The following is a 21,103-nucleotide window of genomic DNA, read 5'->3' as shown; positions in this document are numbered from 1 at the left end:
TGGTACCAAGGACTGCAGTCATCCATATCCCCTTTTCATTCCTATTCATGGTGTCAGTTAACCTGTTTAACCTGTTTTTACAGCGATTTTTTTAAATTAAACATTTTCTTTCAGCCATGTTTAAGTAATAATAGTTTGAGCTATTACAGGATTCTGTTCCTCAAAACATTTTACTCAGCATCCCAGCTCTTGTGGAACTGGGATTGTACATAACACTAGACTGTAGCTATTGCTCCACCATCACTTTACCATTGATTTTCATCTGGTACCTCTCTAGTTGTTTCTCATGAGTATCAATAGATTTCAGTGTTTTTTAGGGTTCATGTGATCTTTGATGTATTTTCTCTACTAACACTTTAAAATAGCTGTTAATGTGCTGATGCAACAGCCAGATTGCACCACTAGAGATCAGCAGAGGCCGATCATTAAAAGAAATGTATTAAATTTTGACACATTTGTCAAAGGGAGCTATTTAGCCAAGTCTATGTATGTTCACTTTTGCTTTCAATTCTTGAGTCCATGTATCTGCTTTTGGATACTTTATCCACTGCTGGTTATATCCTGCTCATTTTATACCCTGATCAAGAGGGACAGGGAAACCCCACCGCTCAAAAAAACAAAAAACAAAACCAAAACATGGATACAAAACCTAGATCTATCAAAGACTATCTCTCTCACTTTTCTTGTACACACACACACACACACACACACACACACACACACAGACACAGATAAGCATACATATGCAAGTCTTAAGAGGATTATTGAAAAGGGGAACACAGAGCAATTACTGTCACTTATCAACCATGTCTCTCTGTTAATACATATGGCCATGCTGACACACACGCGCCAACACACACTACACACAAAGACACACACACACACACACACACACACACACACACACATACAGGTGCAGAGAGAGTGGCAGGATGCAGGAGTACGATGTTATTGTGCTTGGGACTGGACTTAAGGTAGGAGGAGATATCTTTCTCATTAATCATTGAAATAAGGTCAACAGGGGAAAGTTACAAACATACTGTGTAAATATAACATGTCATTAAAAAGAGGACCAATGCTTTGACTGATACCTCACCTGTAATCACTTTGAAAAGTTTTTGTTTTGTTTGTTTTAAATTATTACATATGTAGGAGTTTCTTTGCTGAGTGAAATGGTCACATATTTGTTTTTAAATAACTTAAAACATGGAAATCATTATGCTACCAATGATCAACTCCTGCAAAGTTGTAACTGTTGTCCTGCACGTCACTGTTATCCCTTCCCTGCATCAGGCTTGCGTCCTGTCCACTTTATTGTCCAAAAGTGGGAAAACTGTTCTTCACATCGACAAGAACCCTTACTATGGAGGAGAGGGTGCATCCATTTCTCCCCTGGACCAGGTTCATTATCACACACACACATGAAACACACAGGAACAGCTGCCGATACATTGCTTATTTAGAGCTGTGGTTTTCACTGTTTCATATTTCAACATCAACAGCTGTTTAAGATGTTTGGGGTTCATGCTCCTGCCACGTCACTGGGACATGGAAAAGAGTGGAATGTTGACCTCATCCCAAAGTTTTTTCTTGCAAATGGTGAGACCCATTTTTCTTTTTTTTTTGTACTCTCTGAACAGTTTTTGTTGCTTTATTTTAGTGAACAAGTGTGTTTCAACCCTCTGCTGTGTTTGCATTAGGTGATCTTGTGAGAATCTTGGTGCAAACTGGGGTGACAAGATACCTGGACTTTAAGGTCGTTGAAGGCAGCTATGTTTATAAAGCAGGAAAAGTCCACAGAGTTCCCGGGACAGAGGAAGAAGTCCACGCTTCAGGTGCAGAACAAACATCATCACATGCTTATTTACAGCTCTGTTATAATCTGTTTAATAATTTTCACTGAGACATTTTTATCTTTCAGACCTGATAGGCATGTTTGACAAGAGACGATTCAGAAAGCTGCTGCATTTTGCCCAAAACTTTAACATGAGAGACCCTCGGAGCTACCATGCCATGGATCCTTACGAAACCACCACTCGAGATCTGTTCTGCCACTTCGACCTGGGACTGAACGTTCAAGAGTTCACTGGCCATGCCATCGCTTTACACAGCAATGAGAGGTTTGTCAAACAAAATTAACACCAAGTTTTTATGAAAGTTTTAAGCCTTCCTGGTCTGATTTACTGTCTTCTGTAGTTATCTGGATCAGCCGTATTTGGAAACCATCAGACGAATCAGGTTGTACTCAGAGTCCAGCCATAACACAAGTCCCTACCTCTACCCTGTATACGGTCTCGGAGAACTGCCACAGGGATTTGCCAGGTGACAGAATAATTACTGAGTTTTTCTCTTGAGTACAGTCAGAAAGTTTTCCTTGTTTGATCAATGTTAATTTTATTAAAAACAAAAACAGATCAAGATGTAAAATCATGCTGTAATACTTGATACTGTTGTGTAGGGTCAAGTTTGTGGCTCCTTACTGACTCTGTGTGTTCCAGACTGAGTGCAGAATATGGTGGAACTTTTCTGATGAACAGACATGTGGATGAGATCGTGCTGGACGGGGGCAAAGTGGAAGCTGTGAAATCTGAGGGCAAGGCAAGTGCTATCATCGTAGAGGGAAAGGGGAGAAGTCCTTGCAGGGATTTGGCCACAAATGAACCAGCTGCAGAGTTGTGCCCTTGATAATTTTGACTCTTTTTGTCCCTCTGGATCTGGATCAGCTGTTCCAGTGTAAACAGCTTGTCTGCGACCCCAGCTATGTCCCTAGCAGAGTGAGGAAAGCAGGCCGTGTGATAAGAGTCATCTGTTTATTAAATCATCCAGTCAAAAACACCCACGAGGCAAACTCCTGTCAAATCATCATCCCTCAAACACAGCTCAACAGGAAATCTGGTATTCAGTCAGTTTGTCCCTGCTTTTGTGCTGCAAAGATTGTTTTTGATCAAAGTGATTTCTAAAAAATAACCTCTATTTTGTTCCTGCAGACATTTACATATCTGTGGTGTCCTATGCTCACGGTGTGGCCTCAGATGGGCTTTACATCGCAACAGTAAGCACCACCGCAGAAACTGCTAACCCAGAGAAAGAAATCCAGCCAGCACTGGAACTTCTGGAGCCCATCATCCAAAAGTGAGTCACACGTTAAAACTTTTAATCATACAGCCTGTTGATATTCAAATAACTGAAGCCATCTCCCATGAACACCTTAAATCTAGGTTTGTTTCAGTCAGCCACCAGTTAGTTCCCAATGAAGATGGAAAATCAAGTCAGGTAATGAGACAATTCCTTGAGAAGAAGTTCTTTAAAAGGTGAAGAAAAAAGTTTAATTGTGATAAATTAAATTTCTCTGTCTTTTTAAGATTTTTGTGTCGAAGTCATTCGATGCAACAAACCACTTTGTGTCTGAATATGAGGACATCAAAGATATGTACCATCGGATCACAGGGGCAGAGCTTTGCTGTGGACAGTCACAGAGACACCAATCTCACACTTCTGATGAAGACTGAGGAAGACTTCCAACATTAGGATCAAATTTTTCAACAGCTAGGAGGCCATTGTTGTGGAGGCTTTAAATGGACATAAATTTAAAAAGTAATGTGTTTATATAGGCTGAAAAACAGGGCAAAAACAATATATAGAAGCATGTAAACTTGGAGGTTTACATAGTCATAGAGCAGAAGATGGTTCGTAACTTGAAGTGAAAGGTGAGTGTAATATGTAAGCATTGGGCAGCTTTTATAAGTCTCCAGCTTTTATTATTCATTCAGATCTTTCAATTTCTTTTGTTTTGAGAAAGTTTGTGAAATGAGATGGCTGTTTGTTGGTCTTTATACATGCTGTACCATTCTTTTTGAGGCGACTGTCTGTAAATCATTGTGTGATATAGCACATAGCCAATAATGATCACCATTAGGTAAGTGGAATTTAATTAACTACGCTCGTCCATTTAGTGTTGATGCAGTTATGTCAAATTTTATTCATCATACCTATATAAAATGTTATATTTAATCCAAACAGGTGGTTCAACCAAGTAGCAAATGTTTATTACCCAGTTGTGGGAGAGGGATTATTTGTTTAGTCTTCTATAAAGTACAGGAGGGATGGGAATCAAAAACTGTTTCCTGTTGAGAATTGATAAGAAATGTTTCAATCCATCAATATCGTAAGCCTTTGTGCTTAACGATTCCCTTATCAATTCTTTACATTGTGCAGGGGCCACCGGGCCTTACGTCAACTAGCTGCAGCCATCTTAGCTTAGCAGTTAGATAACGTTTCCCAAGAAAATACTGATTCAGGATTTTCAGCTTGAAGTTTTACTGAAGAACTGACTTCATAAAAAATGCACATTACTCTCTCTCAGGAGATTCATATTCAGTACATTCTAAATGATATAACTCTCCTTATTTACCGAAGTAACAAAATAGCTCAAGCTTGATGCTAACTTATATGGGAAACTGCATTGATATGCTAGCAGTTAGCATACATCAGTATAACTTCAGCTTCAGAATAGAATTTCAACTTTCATCACAGAAACATATCACATCAACTCTTTGAAAAAATACTGAGAATTTCAAATGTCAAAAGCTAACAGGCAATTAAAAGGCTCATGGCTGACTTCATAACGTAAAGCTTCCAAACAACTTCAACCATTGCTTTGAACACTGTGGGACACTAGATGGCCTACTTGAATTATTAATATATTACAACACAGTACATCAGCGTCACATTGTGTGCATTTTTTTTTTTACCTGTTTCTGTGTAATTATGTTCAGAAATATCCAGACTCAGGGACCAATTACATTTTATTCACTTACTCAATTGAATGTTGTTGACACAGAAAACCTGTAAAGGTACTTTTTCTACCAAGAAAATTCCCAACAGGAATTGATAAGGGAATCGATAAAGAATCAGATTAATAAGCAGAATCGATAAGGGCATCGGTATTGACAAAATCCTATCAATTCCCATCCCTAATGTATGGACAACAATTCAGCCCTGTTCTGTTTTATAAATGTCTTGTTCTTTGACAATTAACAGTAATAAATTAAAAAGAGGACATGACAGCTTGTTAGTGTCAGCACTGGTATTTAGAACTCATTTGTATGCAGTATTGCAGATCATTTCCTGCCGCGCCCCTTACTATGTTTCACAACATGCCTATAGAATCTATAGGGGTGATTCATATACACTTCATATATAGACTCTTTCAACTTCTGTTAGATGAGAACTGAAAACAAGTTACATCATTGTCCATTACTAATTTAAATAGATGTAACAGGCCTAATTATTTTCAATGTTTCTTTAAAGCTACAACAAGAAGTTTTCTGTTGGTCCATTTTGACGCCCCCTGTGGATAAACATAACATCTTACATCTGAATATGTAACAGTAGTGTTTCCTAGTGAAAAATCTCATGTTTTGTCTTATTTTCAGTTTAAAAAAAGTGTATATTTAGGCTTAATATGTGTCACATTCACTTGACCGTTAAAGAGAAGTGTCTTATTTCAAGTTATCTAAAGACAACAATGAGGTCCGAATTTCTTGTAACAAGTGAACAAAAATCTGCCGATGGGGTAAGAAAAATGTGCTTGTATTAAGACATTATTTTAATCTCGACAAGCACATTTCTCTTACCCCACTGGCAGATCTTTTTGCTTGTTACAAGCAATTCTGACCTCATTTTTGTCTTTAAATAACTTGACATGAGACATTTTTCTTGACTGGTCAAGTCAATATGTCTCATATTAATTCTAAAAAAGACATTTTCACTGAAATTAGACAAAAATACTTGGTAAGATTTCAGTTTTTTGCGGTGATTCTTTCTGATCAAAGTGATTTCTAAAAAATAACTTCAATTTTGTTCCTGCAGACATTTACATATCTGTGGTGTCCTACGCTCACGGTGTGGCCTCAGACGGACTTTACATCGCAACAGTCAGCACCACAGCAGAAACTAAGTGGGAATATTTGACTTGGAAAAAAATTAAAGGCGACTGTTTCATCAGCATGACACCAACCCCATCTTACTGCAACAAGGCACTGAAAATAACATTCGAAAAACATACCACAAATGTATATTTTATTTGGGGGGTGATTTCTTAGATGCTCAAAGATGCTTTCAGATCCTTTAAAAACCAGACAATACCACAGTCATCTGCAGCAGCAGTGATCAGTCCTGCAACGCTCAGTGTGGGAACAACAGGATTTGAACGTTCAGACTTATGCAGGAGGCAGATGATTAGAGATGATGTGCAGAGGATTTGTGGTGTCTATCATCTATGAGGGCTTATGAACGAGAAAGACAAAGCCGTGAATTACGCCATGTGCTGCACACAGACAGCTTGTTGGTGGCAGCACTGCTGGGAGCTGACAGACAGAATTATGGAATAAAGAGGATTAACCACATGAAGGACAGTCAGCTGCAACACCTCGGGCAAAGGGCTGGGACACAAATCTACACAAAGAAATCCTTATACTGATCAGTCTATCTAATGTGTATTCCAAGAAAAAAATAACAGGTACAGGTGTCATACATTAGAGGCACATAACACAAGAAAGCTGACACTTTTGTAAGTTGTTGCCTTAAAGCTTTTAATACATATTTTACACTCATTGAAAGTATTTCTATACACATACACTTTTTACAGTCTTATTCTTCTAAATAGGTCTCCTTAACAACATTAATCCGACCACTCTGAGTCCACTCATACAAACTTAAACTCACAAGCTGCCTGACATGGTGACACATACCAACCAATATCACCAGTTCATGACACTGTGGTCCACTTCTCCAACCAGAGCCAGCTTTCTGCTCAGTGGGTCAGAATGACATTTTTAACACTTCAGTCTCAAAGAATAGAAGCTGCCAACTAATCTTTTTTAATATTGAAGAACTAACTTCGACTTGGTTTTCTCTTGTCAGTTCTTTGCAGAGGACGAACAACTATCCCCCAGGCCTTAGGTCATTCAGGAACCTCAATCCTCCATCTGCAGAAATCAGACCTAGTTGATAACTTCTCGGCTCTTATTCCTGTGTCACTTCAAGCGCCGTGCTGACTGGCGGAGGTATCAGACCTGCAGCTGTTACTCTTCGCTCACTGCACAAGAAGTTGAAGGTTGCACATGCGTTTGGCTGTAAATCGGCAGAACCAAAGAACAAACATTTTAGGGTAAATCTAGGCAGTAAAATGCATTTTACTATCTGACACACAAGGTGCTTTTTACCGTGTCCTGCACCTCCACGGCAATGCCTTTCTTCTTGAGTAGTGCGAGGACTGAGGGGTCAATTCGTTCAACACGTGCACCTGTCCCCAACACCAGAATCTCTGCAGATACAAAAAGAGAAAAAGACAAATGATTAACATAAGCAATTTTTTCCCACCTACTGAGGTCCTTTTACTGAAGAACAGTAGGTGTATCTATTTTTCTTTTTGTTGTTGTGATTTTGTTTTTTACCTATTTTTGGTTCAAGCATGTGAAAAAGAGAAACACTTTCTTCTGTAATGTCTTTATGACTGCCAACCTGGAGAATAAGAGAGACAGAGAGGGAAAGACAGACACATAAATAAATGTGACCTGTGCAGACAGTTGTTTAATTTTAATGCAGAGCATTCAATATGAAAACAAACTACAAGTTGTTTAGATAGTTGGGGTTTTGATCTCACATTCCACTGTAGGATGGCCGGAGGCAGCACAGCACAGGGGCCGAATACTCTGTTACCATCGATGTTGAATCCGTGAGTACTGTAGCTGTGGATCATGAAGCCGCTGCCCGGCTCCTTCTGCATCACAGACACTGTGGTCCGCTGGTACATTTCATCATCACTGGGACCCAGTCGATGTGCACGAGTCAGAAACGGGCTAGAACAAAGGAAATGTAACAGTTAGAACCAAGACTATATAAGGGACACAAAAATGATTGATCTCACATACATACGTACAAATAAGATACGCATTGCCTTTTCCATGACTTTCATTAATGTGAAACAGCACCAAGGAATATCCACTATGTGATCCAGTTTTCAGTCCAAGTGCCTGTTGCTGTTTGACTGACAGGGCTGAGAGCTAAAAGCTTTTGTCCTGTTTGTGCAGGAAATATTTTCCAACCTGCTGTCGTCAGACTTTCCTGACTGAAATCACACTTTCAAGCTTGACCCTAGTCAAATCTTGTCAAGCCATTATTGTCTCCACCAGATGGAGCCAGAGATAATGTTTGGAGGACAAACAAGTCAAACGCTTTTCTCTTAAAGGGACAATATACGTATTTTTAATGTATATAACATAAAAAAACGTTACAGAAGGTGTAGTAGAAAAGTAAATCAGCAAGCACAACTTCCCCACTGCCTGAGTCCTGGAGAACCTGTGGACCCCTGAGTTAACACAAACGTAGGAATCGCACCATAACATTAAATGACCTACAGTACTTTCACATAGAAGAGCTGTCCTCCTGTTTCAAGAGGTAATACAGGGTCAAAAACGCTATCGACCTGGTACTTAAAATAATGAAAAAAAAAAAAGTATGACATTTATGTTGAAGATTCAAAGGCTCCTCATCTGACAGTTACTCAATCCACAACAATGACCTTAAATCTAAACTCACACCTTTACATAACAAACAGTCTTACGTTGAGAGAGCAGGTACTGTCCTGGAAAAGATAAACCCCTGAGCAGATCTTTGAAGGAGAAATCTGCCACAAACTGCGTTCGCCATGTTTACTAAAAACGCACTTCAACCGGCTGCAGACAGGGGGACACAATTCAGTGTTACACCAGCCGCTGTTTTCCGGTGTTGTGTAATGCAACATCGAACAGTTTTCTAACGCGTTATGGTTAAACCAGAGCCCGTCTGGTTCCATAATGATAAAAAGGAGCATATGCGGTTAAGACAGACTGTCTGTCTCAACCGGTCCTAACTATATAATCCGTAGCCGAGATAATAAAATGCAATAAATGTTGTTTTTTTTTAAAAAAAAGTTTGATTACAAAGCCCAAAGACCTATAGCTGTTTTAAATTCTAATTGATTATGAGTGAAATAAAGATTATAGGTTATTAAGTAGGGGAAAATAACATTTCTTACACCATTTATTTATTCATTTTTTAAGTTTGGTTTCATGTACATTTTTCCTTTTTAATTTTGATGAGCAATTGACATACCCTTATGAGTGGCATAATTCATATGATGGATGGCATCAAGAGTATATTATTAAGTGTTTATGACAATATATCAATGCCGTTGATCCTTGTATTAGCCTACTTGGAAATCTGAAATATTTTTTAGGGTATTTATTTTCATTACGCCTACATGTGTGCTCCATGCAAGAAATATATCCACAAGCAGTGTGAGCAACAATAATCACAACAGACAGGGAGTACACAGGGATTGATACAGATAAAGCTGATGCAATGGAGTTTTATGTCATAAAGTATTACAGACAATAATTAAAACCTGAAATACATCCCATAAATCCATACCGAACTATATCTTTTTTCAAAAGAACTTCTTTCTAGTAATTTAGAGTAAGACTGAACGATGAACTTGCAGCTCTGCAATGGATTATTATGTCTGGTGGGCGTGTCCATGCTGTAACAGCGCCCCTTGTGGTGTTCAGTGGCAACTGTAACAGGTCAGATGATCGGGTCTGAGCTGCATTGTAAATACACAGCAGCGATCCACCGGGGCCATGCCATCATAATCTATCCAAATCACTTTCACCACTGTCAGTATTTTCACACGGGGAATATTACTCTTCGGACGTCTGAGTTTTACTTCTTCCGCCTCGTTTCAGCGTGTTAACGTGCTGATAAAGTATGTACCGGTCACTCTACGCTTTCCGATCCGCGGAGCCCAACTCGCTTCACTTCGCGGCCGGAGAAAGCTTCCTAATCCTGGAGAGGAGCAACAAACACTGGTGGCTCGGGTCCCGCTGCAGCTCGGGGGAAACCGGTTACATCCCGTCCTCCTACATCGAAAAAATACAGGTGAAAACCTTATCTGAACCCGCAGATATCACACTCTTTTGTCTCAATGAATACAAGCTGTGACCAAGTCTCACCTCGAGGTGAAGTGAAATCTGGTGAAGCCGTATGAAGGTTGATGGTATCGTCACAGACAGGTCCTGTGTTCCTTCTTTAGTAGATGTGCAGCAGGGCAGTTCGTGTTAAAGCTGGCTTCTGGCCGATGGCAGAGACAAAGTGTACGTTTTCTGAAGAGAAACATAAATAATTCTCGAGGTTTGCATCATGAGGGACTTGGCCTTCTGCACTGCAGCTGCTCACTGCGACAGAGAGGAGATGGGACAGGAAAGGATGGATCTGACAGTGATAAGAAATGAGACAGGATAGAGTCAGGGACGGAATCAACAAGACATAAGCCAGTGTTTATAATCAAACTAATATGTTGTGCTCTTGTGACTCTGTTTATTATCAAAAGCTTATCTAAAGTATTCTCCTGTGTGTTAAATTTGTAGCTACTTCCTTCCACTTGGATTGGTTTTTCAGTCACACCCATATGTGCTCCACCATGAGGATTTCTTAGGACTCAGGCTTTACAGTGAACTAGTCAGAGCATGTATTCAGTGAAATCACAGGCTCACACACAGCAGCAGGAGAGGAGGCTCTCTCCTGTTCGTAAAGTCATTGGCTGGGAAGGTTTAATGAACCTGAATGTGAGGCCCCACTGCTTAAAAAGCCTTTTCTTGTTCATTAACTGCCCTAGTTTGATCCTGCCTGGAGTCACACACGTCCCCGAGCGGCAGATCTGTTTTGTTTAAAGTTTAATAATTATTTCAATGAATATTTAATCAGTCCATGTTGTCTTTTTCCATTTCTGTGTTCCTCTGCCAGGCTCCAGAGCAGGATGAGGTGCTGCAGTCTATAGACAGAGCCATCGAGGGAATCCATAACGTGGCCTTAAAAAATGGAGGCAAATACAATCTGGAACAGAGGGACGTTCTCCAGTGAGTACAAAACTAAATGATTACACATTCTAAATAACATACTGTTTTAATTATGCGGTCCTTCTCTCTGTCCTTTGCAGAAAGTTGATCCATCATAGAAAAGAGACTCTTGCACGGCGAAGTTCCTCTTCATTAAGTCACAAACAAGGCATCCCATCCTCCAACAGTGAAATATCTCTTAGTCAGACTCCTCCGCCCAACGGCCTTAACCAAAACTATGGACGACAGGGGAGCGTGCCACTGTCTGGAAGCATGGACAACATGCAGGGAGAACAGGGCTTTTATCAGGTAACACAGAGAACAGGATATTAATATTTTCTAGATTTTAAATTTTAAATGAAACCCAGTATTTGCTTTTTTTTTCTACTGCTATTCTGTTGTTTCAGCTGCCTTGCATTTTACTGTGTTATGACCTTGTGTTTGAACAACAAACAGTAAAAAAAACTGAAATCTGTTGTTCAGTTCATCCATAAACATTTTGTTGCATCCGATTACTCTTAAAGGTTTCACAGCAAAGATCTCATGTTTTGTCTTATTTTCAGTTTAAAAAAAAGTGTATATTTAGGCTTAATATGTGTCACATTCACTTGACCGGTAAAGAGAAGTGTCTTATTTCAAGTTATCTAAAGACAACAATGAGTTCCAACAATGAGTTCCACTTCCCACGCTTTCAAATTATGGATCATTTCACATTGATGTATTGTGTACATCAATTTTAATTTACAGTTATGGATGAAACAAAAAATGAAAAGAATTCAATTGAGGTGGAGACTGGTGTTGGATGTATGAAAACACACTATTCATAGTCCAGCACTTCAAGCTGTACATGTTTAATTAAAACCTCTTCTGCCTCCCCCTACAGGTGCCTCCTCAACCTCGACGTGTGGCCCCTGTCACACCTCCTCCTCCTGAGAAACAGCGTAACAATAGACGTGCAGGTGAGAGTAGCAGTGTGTGTGCGTTATTAACAAATGCATAGTAAGGTGTTTTTGATGCTGTATGCTGCAGCTTTGTTCAAAAACTTCTTCTTCATAAACACTCTATTCTTAGTCAGGTCACTCCTGATCTCTCTCCTCTCTGTAACTGGAGCTCTGTCTCTCTCCCGCTCACCCTCCTAGAAGAGCCAGAGGTCCCCTCCAGAGTGTCCTCTCTCCCTCCGTCTCCTGTTCCCTCCCTCTCTATCAGCACCACCACTATAGAGTCTGGCTCCTCCCACTCTCTGGTCTCCTCAGATGTTAGTCTGCCCAGTGTGTCCAGCACCCCACCTCCTCCTGTGCCATCTCGTGTGAAGCCCCCTGCGCCATCTCTAGATGTGTCCTCCTCTGACTCCCCTCCTCAGCCGGCTCCTGCGAAGAAGAGCCCGGCTCCACAGCCGCCTCGAGCTTCCGCAACCCCTCCTCCTTCACAGCCCGCTGTGGAGGACCAGCCCGAGGGTGAATGGCCTGTTGCCCCCCCTTCTGTTGCTGAAAGCCCTCCTGGCAGCCCCACTACCTCTGAGCCAGTTCCCATGACCATCGGGGCCGAGCTGATCGAGCTGGTACGGAAGAACACAGGCTTGAGCTACGAGCTGTCGCGGGTTGCTGTGGGCGTGGTGGTGGGCCACCTGCAGACAGCTTTACCCCAGGCCTCCTCCGCTCTGGAGCAGGTCCTCCTCTCTCTAGTGGAAAGCAAGGTCAGACATGTTTACTTTACATTATGTGGATTCAGCTTCCTGGAGTCCTGCCAGCTTAAAGGAAAATACTGGTGTAGTTTAGAGTTACAGCTTGGTCTGCATTTAGCTGACATTTCCCAGAGAGGACAGTTCTCACAGTATCACTCACTGTTGGTTGGAAGTAAAGTGCTGCTCTCCTGACAGACTCTTTTCTTTTTCTTTCTGGTATAAGGTTGTTGACAGTGTGTAGAGTTATGTAAGTCCAAAACAGGAGTTGCTGAAAGCTTCTGGCTGCATCCTCTATTTATATGGTGACACCTGTGCTAAGTGTGATAAAAAAGTCTGTCTGGTCCATATGACACTAAACCTTGTTAAAGAAAGTGCACAGAGAGGTCAACCAAACTACAGGGAGAGCTATAACTGACTCAGATTTCATATTAAAGAAGCTGTTTTTATGCCCATTATCTCAACAGAAGATTGAAAATGAACCACACAACTGGCATAGACACTGAATGCAGAGAAAACGCACTGGCATCATCCTTTAAAATTAATTAATAAAGTTACAAACTGCAACAATAAACCACTCTCTAAAATCTGAAAAGGTGTTGTAGTTCATAGCCTTTAGAAAAAAACACACTTGAAATTCAGATTTTAACAAGTTAACCCTTCTAGCTCATATTTATGATCATTTGATGCTCAAAATGAGAGCTGCCTGTATTTTTTGTACTTTAGGGGAGGAAGTCCAAATATATTTAACATATGCTAACTTCCTGACAATGAAAAGCTGAAAAAAGTTCAGCAATCAGCAGCTAAAACAGCAAAATAGAGGAAGGAAAAAATGAATCTGGGGTTCTTTTCAGATTCAACATAGCAACTTTATTTGGTAACTTCATTTAAGAGTTGGATCAGTACTTGAAATATACGCCAGAGACAAACATGGGCAAAGTTTCAAACTGCGAGGTCAGCATGTGTTGGAAGTATTTCCAGGATTAAACCACAGACTGCTCTGAACAGTTTTATTCAAAAGTCATGAGATTCAGTGATATCAGAACAAGATTTGCTCAAATCTAGACATCACCAGTTGGTGAATCTACTCAATGGGCAAAATTGTTACTTTAAAAGACAAACACAACTTTGTTGCATGGCAACAGTGAAGGAGGCTCATTGAAAGCCTCTATCTGAAACATTTCAGTCAGACTTATCTTATCCCAGAGATGCATCTCTAAATAAATGAATGCTGTTGTTATTGTATTCTCTTGTTGTGTTAGTACTGTTTACTATACAACTTTCTGGCAATATGTTGGTCCTATTACTTTATAGCTACCAATATTTCAATGTTTAGCTGACAGCATCTTGCTTTAATTAATGCAAATATCAAGACTTAAAGCCTTGTTCAATATTTTATCTATCTTTGATGTAAGTATTTGGAAAGGAAAAATATAAAATGTGCTTACATGAGGATGAGTTCTGATCTAATAGTTTAAATTGTTGCTAGGTACAGGTATTTGCAGAAACTGGTGTCACAGTGTTTTATGTCCCTCTAGGATTTGAGCGCAGCTCTGCCTCAGGGTCAAGTTTGTCATGATGAACAGAGGCTGGATGTAATCTTCAGTGACCTCGCCCGTCACAGAGATGATTCCCAGCAGCGAAGCTGGGCGCTTCATGAAGACCATGCTCTCATTGCATGCTACCTGGAAGAGCTGCTAAAGATACTGGTACGACGCACCGAGCAACTGACCTCTTTCTGCTGCAACAGTTGATGATTTTTGTCATTCATAAAGTCCTTTTCAAAACACAAATTTCAAAGTGTCTAATAGTGAAGGTATTAAGTTTTAAACAAACCTGGTGTACACACTCTGGTGCTTATTAGTGAACGTTAACATATTATATCTTTACAGTGATGTAATAGATTCATTTTTGCCAGGAAAGACAGTTTCCATAGAGAGCTGACATCATTTTAGTATGAGCTGTTTCATTTGGGATCAGTCTGTGATGTCCCCCACGGGACTCATCCAGATGTCGTGCTGTAAATTCCAGACATGTTTGATAGGATCAGAGCGGCTCAGACGACTTTACAAATCCAACAGTGTGGTTCAGGACTGGATCTGCCAGTCCTAAACCACTGGAACTGTTCCGGCTGCCAAATGTTCTTTGTTGGCACTTTGTCCTGGACCAGAACTCAGACCAAGGCTTTGATGTCCGGATGAGTTGTTAATGAGCTCCATAATCCTGTGGTGGGTTCAGGGACCACAACAGATGATAAACTAACACAGTTATAATGTTACTGTCACATTGATTCCAGGTGAGAGCTGTTTTTTTATCCCCCTCAGACTGATGCTGATCCAGAGGTGTGTAAGAGGATGTGCAAGGCGAACCACTCAGAAAACGTGCTGTCTCTGGTTTCATATTATCAGATGGTAAGACAAATTAAAGACATAAAACTTTAACAACTTTTAATCTCAAAATAATGTCTGCTCAGGGAAACTTTACTGACTGCCTCCTAAAGGACTTGGCATCATTTTGAAACTTAAGTTCATTAATCTGACCTTTATCTTGGTGACGTTTTTTGTGCTTTGTGAGCAGTCAGTCAGCGTTTGCTCTTGTTTGTAATCATGTGAATCTGCAGGAGCATCGTGTGTCTTTACGACTGCTGTTGCTCAAAGTGTTTGGAGCCATGTGCAGCCTGGATGCTGCTCTTATCTCCACCTTCCTCAACTCCATCCTCCCCATGGAGCTGGCCAGGGACCTTCAGACTGACACACAAGGTGCAGTTTTTTATTTTCACAGTTTCTTCTCCATTTAACTCTCCCAAAGCCCCACATCATTTGATTACTCAAGTTGACTCTGGTTTCTTGCCTGTTTTTACTTTCCCCAGAACATCAGAAAATGTGCTACACTGCTTTGGTACTTACAATGATCTTCTCGATGGGTGAACAGGTGCCATATCATCACTATGGTATGAATGATTTCAAATGATTAGTTTCTCATTAGCTCGTGTGTATGTTTTTACCTCTGAAAAGAAAAACAAGGATTTCAGATAAACAATGATGAATATTCTAAAACAGTAAAAGAAGGACTTGTGTTTGGCTCCACGTTAATTTACTTCTGTCATATTCCCCAGTTTAGGCTAATCTAAAAAGTTGAAATGCATGCATAAAGGGTGGATTTAATGGATCATGTGTGCTTTATTAAGGCGTAATCCTGTCCCTTCTTGCTTTTAGAACACTTGAATGCAGACTTTGTTCAGTTTTTGCTGGGCGTGGTGGAGGACGGGCTTCCCTCTGATCCCACTGAGCAGCTGCCTGACATCTTCCTGAACCTTCTGCTATCCTTTAACCTGCACCACACAGGTACGAAAAGCCACCTTGCAACATTTCAAAGCAGTTGATTTGATTAGTCATAGCAAGAACCCACAGTACAAGTAAAAAAAACAATGGCTGCTCAGTCATTTCAACTTGTGCCAGCACCCTCATGTTGCGCAGCTGACCTAAAAAGAGCTTTTACCATCTTATTGTAGATACTTTTTGTTCTCCCTCCTGTCTGCAGCACCCAGTAGTAATGTGATCATGCAGGAGCTGAAGAAGAAAAATGTCAAGATCCTGTCAGAGAAAGTGCTGCTGCTTCTAAACAGAGGAGGTAAAATACCAACGATCAGCACGTCTCTGATTTTGCGTCTGTACTTCATATATAATTTCTGACTTTTTGTCCTCTTCCAGATGACCCTGTGTGTATGTTCAAACACACTCCACCTGCACCGCACTCTGTGCTCAAGTTTCTGCAGGATGTTTTTGCCAGCACAGAGACGGCTGACATCTTCTACAGCACTGACATGATGGTGATGATTGATATTGCAGTTCGGCAAATATCTGACCTTTCACCTGGAGATAAGGTGAGACTTGGAAACAAATCTACCAAAATTATTGAAGTAGTGAAATGTAAATGTTTTTATCATAGACTGTATAAAACATGGACATAGTCTCCTTGACGTCACCCAAATGTTTCCGAAATGGAAAATGAAGCACTTCGGCTATTGCGGCCATATTTGTAGTGGCAAGGGCTTTACATACAGCTGTAGGGCACCTGTCGGTCATGTGACCTGAGCTGTGTCTCTGATTGGACGAGCTCGGGCGCTGATATTATCTGAATGGCTGAGTTAGAAAAAAATTCACCCCCCATACAGTGTAAGCCAATAGTAAAGCTAGCGATTCAGACAGTAGACGTTTTTTGAACCAGGCTGTAAATTGGTTAATTTCTGCCTTGAAAATGGCTTTTTTTGACTTGGTGTGTATGTGACTTCTGGTACTTATGGAGCCAGCCTTAAGCAGACACTCGAGAATTAGCAGATTTAAGCACTTCTGCCCTGTCTCATATTCTTAGACCGGACGTTGTTGCTTGGTTTTTATGCATTTTGATACCAACCTTCTCATGGCTTCCAAAGAAAGTGAATGAACTAAATAAACCCTGCAAGATTTTCCTCCAGCTGCTTGCTTTTGAGAAGAAACTCAGGCTTAGTAGAGAAGATGCGACAGGGGACAGAGTAGGAAACAGGGTGAGAATGGGGAATAATAAGGGGGAAAACAGGTCACAGGCTGGATTCAAACCCGGGCCACCCGCTCATGGGCAAACCTCATGGGGTGCAGACCACCCAAATCTTAACAGGAACACGTTATTAGTACCCATCTCAAGAAATTAATTAGCTAATATTGTCTGTTTGCAGTTTTACTCTTCATAGTAGAAGACTATTAAATCCCTAGCTGTCACGCAAGAAGAAACAAACAGTTAAAGTAATTCCCAGCGAAATTATGCTCGCTCTAATTTTTTGTTAGCGTAACTAGCGTTAACAACTAGTTAAAGTACTCTGTGGCTTTAATGTTAGCTTCCCTTATTTTTTTCCTGTCAAGCACTTTGAATTAACTGTGTTGTGTCTAAAGTGATATATGAATAAAGTTGGTGTGATTTTATTTAAATTCCTAGCTTTCCTTGTGTTGTCTTGAAGCAAATGACTTGCCAACTTTTGTCCATGCTAGTCAGTTTGCTAAATTCCCAGCTAGCATAAATTTACTATGGAGAAACAACAAACTTAAGTACTTCTTATCCAATTTAATATTAAAGGACAACTCAGGTTTTTTGACACCTGGACCTTATTTATAGGTGTGTGTATGCTCATGTACTCACTCAGACAAACATCGTGCAACTCGGAGTCCTTCAGAAGTTATTTAGATCCAACCGATTTTAGCCGCACTTAGCGGGGGCCACAGCAAGGGAGCTTCAGCGCGGGACATAATCTCTGCAGAATCGCTCATTTCTGTTAAATTTTTCCATCCATCACCAGTGTTATCATAAAGTCAGCTCGTCTACCGTCTTCAGTCTATGACTTCGAGTTTGACGGTTGTCCTTACCGGTTTGAGCCTGAGTACACGGACGAGGAGCTCCATGAAAGAAGGATGCAGAGGGAGAGAGACGAAGAGCTGGCTCAAGAACTACAAACAGGAGCACGTCCACGACTCAATGCGAACTGGTGGTGCGCTTGTGGACAGTGTTCGCCTATGGCAACAGAAGAGGAGTGTGTTTGTGATAACGATGGATAGTGATGGATGAAAAAATATAGCCGAAATGAGCGATTTTGCAGAGATTATGTCCTGCGCTGAAGTTCCCTTGCCATGGCCCCCGCTAAGTGCGGCTAAAATCGGTTGGATCTAAATAACTTCTGAAGGACTCCGAGCTGCACAATGTTTGTCTGAGTGAGTATATGAGCATGCACACACCTATAAATAAGGTCCAGATGTCAAAAAACCAGAGTTGCCCTTTAAGGAAGTGCTTGACTGCTAACATCAGCACAAAGTACACTGTTGACAAAAACTAAGCAATTGGTTATAAAAAAATGTTTTTATTTTTTTACTGAGCGATAACTACAGTTTCACCTCCTTCTTTTGTCATGTCAGGGATAGCAGATACACTGTGTTAAAACCCTGGAACACAGCAGCACAGGTAGCCTCCCTGTGTCCTTCCCTGAGCTTAACATCAGAGGAAAAGAGTTGCTGACTAAATATGTTGGATGTTTCTGTTTCCTTAAATCTCCTTCAATCATATGCAAGCTGTTTGTTCCCTTGTCTGAAAGCTATCTGTCTTGATCTCCCCATGAAGCTGCGTATGGAGTACCTCTCCCTCATGCACTCCATTATTCGTTCAACGGACTACCTTGAGCATCAACACCGCCTGTCTGACCTGCAGGGGGCACTGCAGCGGATCCTAAGGGAGGAAGAAGATCCAGGAGAGGAGGAAGGTTGTGCCACAGCAAAGCAGATGGATAAGCTAATCGTACAACAGATCTACAAGGAGTTTCCACAGATCAGTGAGAACCAGGACTAACCATATCAGTATCAGACTCACACACACTGTAGTCTGCTCCTGTCTGCTGCAGGGAGGTACACTAAAGCTTGAAGAGGAGGAGCTGGATACCCTGTTTCTGTGCCAGTTTTGCCAATTCTTTTTTGGACTATCAGTCTGGGGCTGGATTTTTTTTGCTGTAGGAAGTTTGTTTCCTTCAAGGGGAGAAAGCACGACAAATGTTCAAACCTACAAGGTTTTTTCAGTATTGATGATTAAAAATAGCCAAAATATCTGTCAACCCCTAAAACTGCTACAGTGAGTTCTTAGCAATAACAACTTTAACATTCATACTTGAGGTAACTTTATGTACTCACAGTATTTTGAGTTTAAGTAACAGCAATTATACCAAGACTTAACCCTTTCTGTTTGAGATTACCTTCGGCAAATCTTATTTTTAGAAGAAAAAAAATAAATATTTTGATGTTTAAAAGCAGGTTGGAAGTAATGTTACTTTTAGTAGTGCCATTGGTTGAAACGTTGTGAGAGATCTTCCACCCTCGATATGCTTCCCTGTAAATGGGACCAAACTACTGTGTGTTACTGACAGCATTATTTTCTTAATAGGTTAAATGCTTTTAAAGACAGACTTTCCCTTCCCACGTTTCACAACATGCAGTATAGTTAGAATTTAATTCAAGTGAAATAGAGTAATAAAAGCACATTCTGACCTGTGTTATCATTACCAAGCAGTTAGCTGTGTAATGGCTGCTACACATCAAAACGCTTCTGTGACTACAGTTTTCCGAATCTGGCACTTCTGTCTCTTTACTGCTTTCCAAAAACTTCAAGATGATCGCTCTGCATATGCAATGCTCCTCAAGCATCTCAACTCTGACTTTTTCCAGAATGATGTCTGTAGGATTATTTGTCCGTATGCTGCATTCATGTTCAAATCTTACTGTGTTGCACTAAGGCTTTATAGAAGCTTACACTCTGGCTGTAATATAATGAGTATTTTTCAGCTGGGCCGATTCCAGTCATAGGTTTCTGGAGGTGAAAGTGTTCTGCCCCAACTATTCAAACAATTAATTTCCTAGTGTTTTTGCTCATTACATCCTGTTTTTGAAAATCAAGGGACGGGAAGTACAGAGTATTTCTTTTGTCTTGTGGTTTTAATGCTCAGTACTTAACACTAGTATAAACAATTCCTTGTTTCTCCAGTATCTAGTAATTTTCCTTTTTTCATTCTAGCTTCTCTTTCTTTGGCATGACTTCCCTGGAAAACTTGTTTCTGAGAAGGTAGACACAACCCAGGAGAAGTGTTGTGGGTATTTAGAAAATGCCTAACTGTTCATTTGTGTGTCTGTTTACAGCAGTGTGAGGGGGTGAGTGTCTCTTCTTACCATTATTAACATTGTCTGCAAAAGTGCTGCAACTGTGTAACAAAATGAGACGACTAATAAAGATATATTTTAACAGTGGCAATGTTCAAAATGGTGTTTTGGAAAATCTTTATGTTTCATTAACAAGGAAACCTTGTTTCAGATATTTCTGAATTTTAGGTTAGATTGCTACAGTTTGGACACAACTAAAAGGATAGAAGTTCAGTTTAACTCAAACCAGAATTAAACATCTGAAGTGTGATAAGCAGACACCTGTGTATCTTTTTTCCTGAGGTTAGACATAAAAGAAAACTCATGAGTTATGGTCCTGTCTTGATTTTTCCATCAAAAATCTTCTGGTTTTTTTTTATCTGTTATCACTCTTTTCCTTTCTTATAGGTATCCCTGTGGTGTTTATTTCCCTTTACCTTTTTTTTTACTACTTTTCTTTGATTTTTATTCTTAGAATTTTGTTGTAATAACGGGTGGGATGTAGCATTTATTCGACCACCTGTCATAAAAAATGAGAAAACCACCCAGTATCGTGAAGTGCTTTGACTCTGACCCTTTGTTTTCCAGAGATTTTTTTCCAGTTTGAACAGAAGTTAGGAATTTCCAAATTGATTTTATGTTTTGTTTGTTTGTTTGTTTAATCCAAATTTGAGCCAGTAAATTTGAATCTTTGAGAAGTCAGAAATCAATAATAAAAAAAAGCATACAACCACATTACATTTTAACATTAATTGATTAAATTAATAGTTATATAGAAACATAAAAGTGCT

The 21,103-nt window shown here is 40.2% G+C and overlaps 3 protein-coding genes across 3 annotated transcripts; 2 read left to right on the top strand and 1 right to left on the bottom strand.

Moving 5' to 3' along the window:
- Positions 1-932: 932 nt before the first annotated feature.
- Positions 933-3,509, top strand: LOC141793478 (rab GDP dissociation inhibitor alpha). The gene is made up of 11 exons (XM_074674223.1): positions 933-974; positions 1,294-1,401; positions 1,503-1,599; positions 1,701-1,835; positions 1,922-2,120; positions 2,197-2,322; positions 2,499-2,598; positions 2,724-2,895; positions 2,988-3,132; positions 3,219-3,273; positions 3,363-3,509. Exons 1-11 carry the CDS (start codon positions 933-935, stop codon positions 3,507-3,509), a joined length of 1,326 nt encoding a protein of 441 aa, XP_074530324.1.
- A 3,005-nt stretch (positions 3,510-6,514) lies between these two features.
- ndufaf3 (NADH:ubiquinone oxidoreductase complex assembly factor) lies at positions 6,515-8,728 on the bottom strand. The gene is made up of 5 exons (XM_074674977.1): positions 8,627-8,728; positions 7,667-7,862; positions 7,458-7,524; positions 7,227-7,327; positions 6,515-7,134 (listed from the first exon to the last, which is right to left on the bottom strand). The coding sequence occupies exons 1-5, from the start codon at positions 8,710-8,712 to the stop codon at positions 7,027-7,029; spliced, it is 558 nt and encodes a 185-aa protein (XP_074531078.1). The 5' UTR covers positions 8,713-8,728; the 3' UTR covers positions 6,515-7,026.
- Positions 8,729-9,625: 897 nt separating this feature from the next.
- nckipsd (NCK interacting protein with SH3 domain) lies at positions 9,626-20,439 on the top strand. Its single transcript, XM_074677433.1, has 13 exons — positions 9,626-9,981; positions 10,846-10,958; positions 11,039-11,246; positions 11,821-11,896; positions 12,077-12,630; positions 14,154-14,324; positions 14,940-15,026; positions 15,236-15,374; positions 15,485-15,565; positions 15,831-15,959; positions 16,156-16,245; positions 16,326-16,498; positions 18,754-20,439. Exons 1-13 carry the CDS (start codon positions 9,811-9,813, stop codon positions 18,976-18,978), a joined length of 2,217 nt encoding a protein of 738 aa, XP_074533534.1. The 5' UTR covers positions 9,626-9,810; the 3' UTR covers positions 18,979-20,439.
- Positions 20,440-21,103: the final 664 nt, after the last annotated feature.

This window comes from Halichoeres trimaculatus, unplaced genomic scaffold (genome assembly GCF_033239565.1).
Source record: "Halichoeres trimaculatus isolate MK-OKI-2021-1 unplaced genomic scaffold, fHalTri1.1 fHalTri1_scaffold_1, whole genome shotgun sequence".
In the NCBI taxonomy this organism is placed as follows: Eukaryota; Metazoa; Chordata; class Actinopteri; order Labriformes; family Labridae; genus Halichoeres; species Halichoeres trimaculatus.
Note: the sequence above shows the minus strand (reverse complement) of the source record. Positions and strands in the feature narration are given on the sequence as shown.

Bases quoted from the DNA above. Each gene is read 5' to 3' on its own strand.
- LOC141793478 (XM_074674223.1), top strand. From the start codon at position 933: ATGCAGGAGTACGATGTTATTGTGCTTGGGACTGGACTTAAG. The intron at 2,896-2,987 runs GTATTCAGTCAG...TTGTTCCTGCAG, and splicing joins ACAGCTCAACAGGAAATCTG to ACATTTACATATCTGTGGTG. The intron at 3,274-3,362 runs GTAATGAGACAA...TGTCTTTTTAAG, and splicing joins AAGATGGAAAATCAAGTCAG to ATTTTTGTGTCGAAGTCATT.
- ndufaf3 (XM_074674977.1), bottom strand. From the start codon at position 8,712: ATGGCGAACGCAGTTTGTGGCAGATTTCTCCTTCAAAGATCTGCTCAG. The intron at 7,863-8,626 runs GTAAGACTGTTT...CCTTTGTTCTAG, and splicing joins ACAGTACCTGCTCTCTCAAC to CCCGTTTCTGACTCGTGCAC. The intron at 7,328-7,457 runs GTAAAAAACAAA...TTGTATCTGCAG, and splicing joins CATGCTTGAACCAAAAATAG to AGATTCTGGTGTTGGGGACA.
- nckipsd (XM_074677433.1), top strand. From the start codon at position 9,811: ATGTACCGGTCACTCTACGCTTTCCGATCCGCGGAGCCCAACTCGCTT. The intron at 15,960-16,155 runs GTACGAAAAGCC...TCCTGTCTGCAG, and splicing joins CTTTAACCTGCACCACACAG to CACCCAGTAGTAATGTGATC. The intron at 16,246-16,325 runs GTAAAATACCAA...GTCCTCTTCCAG, and splicing joins GCTGCTTCTAAACAGAGGAG to ATGACCCTGTGTGTATGTTC.